General features: G+C 30.7%; 1 protein-coding gene across 1 annotated transcript; it reads left to right on the top strand.

The window, feature by feature from the left end:
* The first annotated feature begins 7,015 nt into the window (after window positions 1–7,015).
* Window positions 7,016–8,224, top strand: LOC126891409 (uncharacterized). Its single transcript, XM_050660582.1, has one exon. The coding sequence runs from the start codon at window positions 7,016–7,018 to the stop codon at window positions 8,222–8,224; it is 1,209 nt and encodes a 402-aa protein (XP_050516539.1).
* Window positions 8,225–11,112: the final 2,888 nt, after the last annotated feature.

Here is an 11,112-nt window from a genome sequence, read left to right as displayed (position 1 = left end):
ATACTATTGTAAAAAAGTCAAAAGGAGTTAAATATTGTGTTATTAACAATAAAATTACTTTTAATGATTATGTAAAATGTCTTCAACAAAATTCGGAAAAATGTATTTCTCAATGTTTAATTCGTTCTGATGCTCATAATGTTTTTAGTGTAGAGCAAACAAAAATTGGTTTAAGTCCTTTTGATGATAAAAGGTTTTTAATTAGTAATTCATGTGATACCCTTCCTTGGGGTCACTATAGTTTCTGACATTTTAAACATCAATAATTATGTAAATAAAAATAAATATTAATTTAACTATTCTTGTTGTTATTTTATCCCCACCTCTGTAATCCTACATAAAATAAACTAAAATGTAACACGTTGTTGTTTTCTTATCCCCACCTGTGTAATCCTACATAAAAGAAACTAAACTGTAACACGAACGCAGTAATCATGTGCAGTTCAAGTGTTTACTTGGGCGAGAGAAGATTTTACTTGAATAGTGCAAATCCTAGTGTATTTGTTGCTGTAAGTATACTTGGATCATCTTTAGAACCATGCATCAAAATATGTGGAATTACAAATGGTTCCATCATTTTTAACTATGAAGAGTGGAAACAATTTTTATCAAGTAAAGAATTAATTAACGTTTATTTTAACCATTCACAAAAACCAGAAAAAATAAAATTTGAAAATATTTGGTTGCAGTTTGAAAATATTGACAACATGAGGTTACTAAACATATCAAAGGATAGAAATACAGTTTGGTTAGGAACAATTTCTATTTCAGAACTGTGGAAGGTATCACCGTTATTAAATTGCATTTTGGATGCGTATAAAAATATAAACTTTATCAACTCTTTTAAAATTTTGCAGTTGGGAGTTAAAAATTGTAGTAATATTATAGATGCTGGTTTAAACGTACTTAAATATATAAAAGATATAAATCCACTAGTATACACTTTAGCAGTCGAAATTATTTATAGATACCCTGAGCTACTTAAATGAAGAGAGTTACATTTAATAAGAATAATGAAATGTATATACTACGCACTTGGAATTTTGCTTATCAAGACGCTAGAAAAGGAAATTGGGAACAAGATGCAGTTGATAGGTATCGGTTTAATTGTCGGATTAAGGAAGTGGAAAAATGTATTTCACCAATTTTAAGTAATAGTCATAGAAATAAAATTTATAAAAATTATTATTGTAAATAAAACACTATATCAATAAATCAGTTTTTTATTTAAAAATATAAATTATACAACATTAGTTTTATTAATCCAAGATTGTTGATTCAATCCAAGCCATTTTACAAGAATCTTATTCCCTTTTCGTTTCACCACTTTTTCAATCAAATATACGTCTGGATATTTAACTTTCTGTAATTCTTCTCGATAAAATGATCCTTGAATTTCTTCATGTTGTTCATCTTCTAAAACATATGTTACCGGATTAGTTAAATTAATTTTAACAATTTTAAAAATTTCAGTCGTCCAGTTAGGTGTATATCCTTTGTTGAATGCATGACGATGCTTGCTAATACGCACATAATCTCCATTTTGAAATTTTGGTTTTCTAGAATCTACAATCTTTATGTGATTAAATGCATTAATATTTTTCGCATTTTTATCGTTTACCTTACTAGGTACAGCATTAGTAGTAGAGTGTTTCATATTATTATATTTTGATACGATTTCTGGTAAGATATCCAACCATTTGTAAGAACCTTGCAAGCTAAATTGTTTCCAAAGCAACGATTTTAAAGTGCGAATTACTCGTTCAGCAATACTTGCTTTAAGGTTAGAAAAAGTGCTATAATGATTAATTCCAAATTTTTTCATTAAAGATTGAAAATCTTTATTATAAAATTCAGTTCCTTTATCAGTCTGCAGGTTTTTAGGTATTATTTTCATTTGGGATAACACATTTTTCATTGCGAATGTAATTTCTTTTCCTGTTTTAGTTTTAACGGGTACAACCCAGACGTATTTACTAAATGCGTTAATTACTACTAAAATGTAATTGTATCCTGTTTTCTTTGGTAAATGCATTCATTATTGCCAAATCTGCTTGCAAAAGATCATGTAGTCCTTTAACTATAACATGTCTGCGAGGATAATTAATTCTAGCTGGAGCATGTAGTTCTCGAATAACTTGAGCTTTAGACATTTTTTTCTACAGGACACTGCAGTAATAGCTCAATGCATATACTATTTGTTTTTCCTAGTTTAAATAGTATCACATCATCTTTTTGAATGGTTACGCCAACGAGTTCATTAAATTTATGTTTTGGAATTTATTTCAACATCTCCATCTGCCGCATTATAAGTAATACTTTCAATTTTAGCTGTTAGAGGGCTCTTAAATTTAGTATCACCATTGTCCAGTACATAATATTTTTTATTAGTTTTTTTTTTCCCCTCAAATGAATTAGACATTTTACGTGAAAATCAAAGGAGTCACAGATATAAAATGCAGAGTTTAATTGTGGTAATGATGTTGAGACCATTTCATCAGAAGAACTTTCTGATGATGCAAGATAATGCTGATTAAATTTGTTTAAAGGCATTTTAATGATTAAAGTTAATTGACGAAACCTGTTTATATACTAAGGAGGACGTTTCACAATCGTGAACAAGGATACTTTGCTGATGAATAGTCACCAAAAATGGTGTCTTTTATTTACGTTTTCACTAATGGACAACAAAGTGTCAATTCAACATAAATTTCATTAAATGACTTAAACTGTACAAGCGGAAATGCTAATACATCATTTTCCTTCAAAACATTGTTGTCAACCAACTTTTCTATGATGTTTGATGTACTATTATTTTCATTTATTATATTCATTTTAAGCGGCTCTGGGAAACATTTAACATTTTTTACTTTTCCAGTTACAGGCACAATATATTGAACGCTTTTGTCATCCAATACAAAATAATTCTTATTAATAGTACTATCTTTTGTTCCACGAATAGTAATTATACATATACTACAATAATCTGCAGGTTGACAAATATAGAATTGTGATGGAGATTCTGAAACAATCTCATCGGAAACAGACTTTTTTGGAGTCAGATAATGTTGATTGAACTTGCTAAGAGGCATTATCATACTGATACAATAAACAAAGCACTTTTATATTTATGCAATTATTTTTCCTTCTCTCAATTCTTCTATGATAGATATAATCTCGTTGTCGTTTCCTGTGTTGCCTGCTTGTTCGGATGCCACAAGTATTTTTAATCTTTCAACTAATTCGTTGTAATTATCAAAATATTTATAATTATACGGTTTGTCAGTATAAGTCATTAGCGTCATGTTTCCACCTTGTTTGGATTTCATTCCGCGTGTTAGTACTCCTGTTAATAATGATGATGGCACGGAGCCAGATCTAGGACGTGTAGGGCTATTCAGAACGGGTCTGACAATGTATAACCATTTTTCTAGTATATTGTTTGGAAATCTACGAACTGCTAAATCCCCTCTATTATCTCTACGGTAAGCATTGGTCTTCCTAATAATATCAACATAATTATTAACATCTTCTGTTTTATATGTAGTAGGATTTTTAAAAAATAGTAATTCATAGAGACCCGGTGTTCCGGGGTACTTCACTCCTTTTATTTTTATATCGGCTCCTTCAAAAACAACTTGTGAATCACCGATATAAAATTTTTCTTCTCGAGGATTATGAAAGATTCCCAAGACGTGATCATATTTGTCTTCTAAATCACGCACCATACCTTCAATATAATCTCTTGGAAGCGGTGATGCAAAGTGTTCCAAATACTCACGAAAAACATTAGGATTGTTAACTGCCTGATAATATTCTAAAACAGTATCATCTATAAATTGATCTTGAAGCGTCCTGTCAGGTAAATCACCTTCTCTATTTCTGGATTCATATGTTGTTTCATTTGTGATAAACTGAGTTGGCTCCAGACGGGTGCTATCTTGTTGAGATCTTTCTTGTGGTGACAAAAATGTTAATCGTCTAAAAGTTGATGGATCTCTTTTAATGGGAGTTAAATTAGAAGTGGGAATGGGACTGTCTGAGATTTCTTTTTTAATAGAAGGCTGATTAAACGCAGTAACCAATTCTTTGATAGGCTTTGTAAGAGGAGCATAGCTTTTTTCCAATTCAATTTGAGAATTAGTAATACCACTTTTTAAACGTTTATATTTTTCTTTTAAGGCTTTTCTACCTTTAATTAGTTGTTTAGTTATTTGAGGATTCATTTTAACTAAATAAAATATAAGCAAACTATAAGCTTATATACTAATATATGCATCAAAGTCTTTCCTATACCGACCCGATGATAATGAACAATCTTTGTCAATGGTTAAAAAACCAAATTTATCTTTCCAACAGTGAGAACACATATTTTTAAAATCTTGAAAGGACATGTCAATATTCACATGATCATCATATATATGTTTTAAATTTGTCATATCTTGTTTAAAAACTATTAAAAAATTTGCATTATCTCTAATGAGCTGTTTTGGAATTGCTGAATAGGTTTGACATAAATAAAAAGAATCTGTAGATTTATGACGACCAAAGCAGTAATAACTTTGAATAATTTTTTGATTGCATGAACCTACATCGTCAAATATGATAACAGAATTATTTTTTATATCTTCCGGAGCAATGATGTCTTCTACATTGTCATATTCCTCATACCCTATTTCTTTGATTGGGCTAATTAAATTTCGCAAATATGCATATTTTGGTTGATGTAAACTTTTAGAATACACATAGACATTTTCAAATCTTAATCCATTAGGATGATCAATTAAAGATAACATAGCATTGGTTTTCCCTGAGCCACTAGCCCCAACAATAAGCCCTCTTTTAGAATCCCCACCAAACAAACAACCATGCTTCCCTGCTTTAAATTCATCATTATCATGACTTTCAATAGGTAAACGATTCTTTTGTTGAACGATCTTCATAACGTTCAGCTGATAACTGATGGTATAAATAGATTGCAATATATATATATATATATATATATATATATATATATATATATATATATATATATATATATATATATATATATATATATATATATATATATATATATAATATCATAATGGTAAAGCGTGCGAAAGTGAAAACACGTCTAGGAAAAGGGTTAGTCAACAGTCTCATCAACAAACTTCCATTCGAAGCACATATACCTGGATACCGATTTTGCGGGCCTGGGACTCGCTTACAGCAACGATTAGAGAGAGGGGACGAAGGAATTAATGCATTAGACGCTGCGTGTAAAGCACACGATATTGCATATTCACAACATAAAAATTTAAGTGCAAGACACGAAGCAGATAAAATCTTGGAAAATAAAGCGTGGGAACGGGTAAAATCTAAAAACGCTAAATTAGGTGAAAAGATTGCAGCTTGGTTTGTAACGACAACAATGAAAGGTAAACGTAAATTGGGTATGGGGTTTTCTAAAAAATCAAAAAAAGGTGGCGCGTTGAAGAAAAAGAAACGCATTATTCGAGCTCCCAAGAAAGGTGGTTTTTTACCTTTGTTGTTACCATTGCTCGGAGCGTTAGGAGCTGTTGGGGGAGGTGCAGCTGGAATTGCCAAAGCAGTTAACGATGCCAAAGCTGACCGTGAAAAACTTGCTGAACAACAAAGACATAATCTGGCTATGGAACAAGCAGCAAAAAAGGGGTCGGGGTTTTATCTAAGACCGTACAAAGGTTACGGAATATAACGTCGCGGCAAAGGTTTCCATTTAAAGCCGTATTCAAAAAACTCCCGTTAAAGCTACCTAGGCGAGCAATGACTGATATAGATCTTGTTAAAATTGCTGGTTTGTTAAATATTCCTCATTTTCGTGGAGTTTTTATGCGTGATTCTTTACCTAATGTAATACGAAAACATGAATCAGGTATAGTAAACCACGATACTGAAAGCGGAAATGGTACACATTGGACTGCATATGCTAAACAAAATACGTTAATTACTTATTTTGATAGTTATGGAAATTTACCACCTCCTACTGAGTTAGTACGATATTTTAAAAGTAATGGAAACGCTATTATAGTATATAACTATGATGTCATTCAAAATTTTAATTCTTTTAGTTGTGGTCAAAACTGTTTAAGATTTTTATTTAATTACTATAATTAATCATTGAGCATCATTTATACTTGAACCATCATGTCAGTCACATTTGCCCTTAGTGGAGAATCATCAATTCTCAGTGATGATTACAATCCTGCCATTTATCTTGATGAGAATTTCGATTATGAAATTGGTGTTGCAAATTTTGATACTTTTAACAGTATTCCAAATGTTGATGTTCATAATAATGTTTTTGTGTGGGGTAAAAACAGCGAGTTTACCTTCAAAATTCCTGTAGGTGCGTACGAAGTTGGTGATATAATTAAAATGATTAAATATGAAATGATTCAAACAGCTAGCGCAATTCGTATAAGGCCAAATATAAATACAAACAGGATAAGTATTAAAAGTAGTGATTGGATTAATTTTGATGTTGATAATTCTATAGGAAGCTTACTAGGTTTCGAAAGAGTTAAACTTAAACCAAATACACTTCATACATCCACGAATACAGTAAATATTTTAAAAGTTAATACAATCTGTATTGACTGTAATATTGCTGTTGGATCTTTTCTAAACGGAAAGGCTGTACATATTATTCATCAATTTTTTCCTCAAGTTCCTAATGGGTATAAAATAGTTGAGCAACCTTTGACCATCTTGTATTATCCTGTAAGCAATAAAGCGATAAACAACATAACTGTACGAGTTTTAGATCAACAAGGAAATTTAGTTAATTTTAATAAAGAAACAATTACTGTTCGACTACATCTTAAAAAAATTGAGTAAAAATGGTTTGGCAGTTTCATCAAAGTAATTATCCAAAATATTCCTATAAAAGACGTTACCGCAGTAAAAAAATTAGTAAAAGAATAACATCTAAGCTGTTAACATCAGAGAATCGTAAATTTTTGAAATTACTTGGTTATCAAGTTTTAGTATAATGGAAATCTTGCACGTCTTGGGCCAACCCTTTAGTGATACAACTATTGAGGCTTATCAGTATCACACTTATCAACCATATACATCAAATTTAAACTATAATGATGAAATCAGAATAAATATTCAAGATCTAGATGCTTATACTTTACCATGTAACAGTTACATATACATAGAAGGAAAAATGTTAACTGATGACAATAAAGTTCCTACAAAATTTCAATTTATTAATAACGGTATTTCATATTTATTTAGAGAATTGAGGTATGAGTTAAATGGTGTTACAATTGATTCCGTACGAAATATTGGTTTAATTTCAACTTTGAAAAACTACTTGTCGCTTAATGAAAATCAGAGTAAACTCTTACAAAATGCTGGTTGGTTTCCAAAAGAAGATAAGTTGAAGATTGATACGCATGGTAATTTTAATGTATGCATACCATTAAAAATTTGGTCTGGCTTCTTTGAAGATTTTCAAAAAATTATCATTAATATGAGACAGGAATTAGTCTTGATACGAGAAAAAGATGATATTGATGCTATTATTGCTACAGATGAAACAGAAAAACCAAAAATTGAAATTAATAAACTTTATTGGAATGTACCTCATATTTTACCTAATATTAGCGAACAATTGCGGCTAAACAAAATAGTTCGTAGTAATACGGAACTACCTATAAAATTTAGAAGTTGGGAATTAATTGAATATCCCACTTTAAATAATTCGACACGTCATACTTGGCCAGTAAAAACAACTACAAAATTAGAAAGTCCTCGGCATATTGTAGTAGCTTTCCATGATGGTCGAAAAGGAAAAATGCTGAAAGATATGAGTAAATTTGATCACTGCAATTTAACAAATATTCGTATGTTCCTTAATTCTGAACGATATCCTTATCAAGATCTCAACTTAGACTTTGACAGTAACCGTTTTGCAACATTGTATGAGATGTTTGCTAATTTCCAAGAATCTTATTATCACCTCCAAACTAATCAACCAATATTTAATCCAGAGGAATTTAAAAATAATGCCCCTATAGTTCATACTGACTGTTCAAGACAAAAAGAAATTATTCAAAGTGGTTCTGTTGTTCTGAGAATAGAGTTTGAAACCAGTAAATCTGTGGGAAATAATGTTTCCGCATATTGTCTAATATTACATGAAAAAGAATTCTCTTACAATCCTTTAACCAAAATTGTAAGACAACAATAAAAGGGTTGCATCTTATTCAGGATGTCAGTTGTTACCATGAAGCTAGTAATAGACGTTCAAGGATTTAAAATAGAAAATAATAAATTTATAGTTAAAGAACTAGCTGCTTTCAATGGAACACAAATTTGCCATTACGTGTTTAAGTCTCCGTTTCCGATTAGAATGTTATCTCCCGATTTACAGAGACAGGCAACTTGGTTAACAAGAAATCATCACTGTATTGATTGGAATTTTGGTTCGACACCCCTTTATCATTTTGCAAATATTATAAAAGATATTACAAGAAACGCCGATGCAGTTTACGTCAAAGGTTTGGAAAAGAAAAATTATTTAAAAAAATACATTGCTGTTCCTTTATACGAATTGGATGAACAACCAGCATTAGAAGTTAAGGAACCTGCTTGTTTTTATCATAATAGTGAAAAATGTATTTGTGCTTTATCTAATGTATTTTGGTTGTATGATACTTTTTTAATGCAAAAATAAAAATATATTATATTATTTTTGTTTTATTTCTTAATTATAAATAAAACAGTCAATTAGTATTACAATAATTTATTAAAACAACAATTACATAGTGTATGGTTTACTTAAGTGCAGTTTACTAAAAGACTTAAACATTATTTGTTTATCTTCAAATTGTTTTATTTTTCCTTTAATTCCTCGATTTTTTTCATAAATTCCTCCAATTTTAATGATATGTTGTTTTGAAATGAAAACTACAAAATAAAATATATTATTTATTAATTAAATCTACATGTATTTACAGTATCTACCCCTTCATCTTCAGTAGGTAGAACATCTTTTAGGTCATTTAAAAAATCAGTCAGCCCTAGATTTTTAATTTTTTTTAAAAAGCAACACATGCATATCACGTCAGAGAGATAGTCTTCACATACTCTTGCTCCCTTGTGGTATTTGGTAGCTTCTTCGTTACACTCTTCTACCGTGTACCTTCTTGTTCTTATAACAGCTCGTTCGGCTTCGTATTCAAAATTATCCGCATTGTCAATAAAAACCCATTTCAAGTTTCTAATTGCTTCAACGACATCGAGTACTTTTCTACCACACGCATCCATGACTAAAATTTATAAAGTTAGCAACAATATTGACTAAAAATATTTATTACCTTTTTGACTTCTCACGACGAATTTACTAAATGACTGGATACGAAGAACAAAATTTACTAAAGATCCCTACAACTATCCGCAATATATGTAGTCTACGTTTGAATTACTCGCATGTCTCAGAGGTGACCTTGATTTACAATATAAAAGTAGATACGTTTGATGTTTACAGACATTAACCTTCAATAGCAATGGAGTGTTGTTACAAAGCTTTCATAATGGGTCAACACCCGCAAAAACCGTTGTACAAGTTTACAGCAGAAGAATTAGAAAACTTTACCCTGCAATACTTTAGAAAATATGTCCATCCGTGGGAATTACTTCAATCTTGGTCTAAATTACCCAAGAAAGCAGTTCAAGATTTTGAGGTGCAGACTCGTCTTCCATGTTATGTACATTTTAATCGTCCCGAGTGGAGAACAGAGCTCGAAGGTTCAGCACCGGCGCAATCCAGTTGTCATTTATGCAAGTCTGCGCTTGAAAATTTAAAACATATGTCTAACAGTGTAATGAATAGTTAATAAAGTATTATTTTTGATAAAAGTTTTATTACAATAATAACCTTGATTGTGACCTTCAAATGATCTTGAATTGACATTGACCTTGGCCGTGACCTTGACCTTTACTTTGACCTTGACCTTGTCCGTGACATTGACCTTGACTTTGACATTGACCTTGGCCGTGACATTGACCTTTACTTTGACCTTGACATTGACCTTGGCCGTGACCTTGACCGTGACATTGACCTTTACTTTGACCTTGACATTGACCTTGACCGGAACCGGTTTAACAGGTACGTGACCTTGAAAAACCGGTTTCTCCCACCCTACTTTGCTCCAGGAATGGTACAGAATATCTACTTTCATGTTTAAGTTGTTACTTAAAAATATATGTGTAGTAGACCTCTTGACCGCTGAACAGTAACATATCTAATAGTTAGAATCTTGTGTGGCAGTCAAAAGCGTCAAGCCTCAGAATTATTGGGTGAGACACTGACGATTAGTGGAAAAGCGTCTAAATTTTGTTATAATCTACAATATCTGTTAATACTGTTATCATTAAAAGTGAATAAGTAATATTGTAAAAATGGTCGTATTTAGGTTCTCAAAATTTATTAATTCAAATAATATAAAGAAAAACGACAATCAATTTACAAAGTCAACAACTATTTAGACTAACATGACTATATTCCCAAAGGCAAAATAATTTATTGTCGGTAGGCCTTGTAAATATGCGCTTTGAAAAGTTTTTACAAAATCAAAATGAGAATCAGAAGATAAGAAAAAATAAATTAAATAAAAAAAACAATTTAAGAAGAAAACATAAAAAACTACTTTTATCATCATCGTAAGTTGGATATTACGCACCAATCAATTTTGTCATTAGTAAAATAATACGAGGGTCGTTAAATAAGTTCTTAGAAAAACATAAAAAAAAACGAATATCTTAGATATTGGTAGAGATAACAAACTCTTGGATTTTCTAAGGACTTATTAAACGATCCTTGTATGCTTTTTAAGTATTATTTTTTAACAACTATGTAACATTTCTCATCTGATAGACAAACTACTATTACTACCAATTAATCTCTTTCATTACTCTCTGCATCGGGCGATTCTTGTCCATCTTCATCTTCAAGTTTCAAGCTTTTATAAAACTTGTATTATGTAGACGGAACAATCCCATTTTTACATAGTTTTAAAAAGTCTTTTAATTTGTTTTTATTTATTTTAGGCTTCGACAGATATGACTTTGATACTT

This window comes from Diabrotica virgifera, chromosome 9 (assembly GCF_917563875.1).
Source record: "Diabrotica virgifera virgifera chromosome 9, PGI_DIABVI_V3a".
NCBI classification, from domain to species: Eukaryota; Metazoa; Arthropoda; class Insecta; order Coleoptera; family Chrysomelidae; genus Diabrotica; species Diabrotica virgifera.
This window is presented reverse-complemented; position numbering and strand designations above follow the sequence as displayed.

What these genes read in the sequence shown, in the direction of transcription:
- LOC126891409 (XM_050660582.1), top strand. Translation starts at nt 7,016, where the DNA reads ATGGAAATCTTGCACGTCTTGGGCCAACCCTTTAGTGATACAACTATT.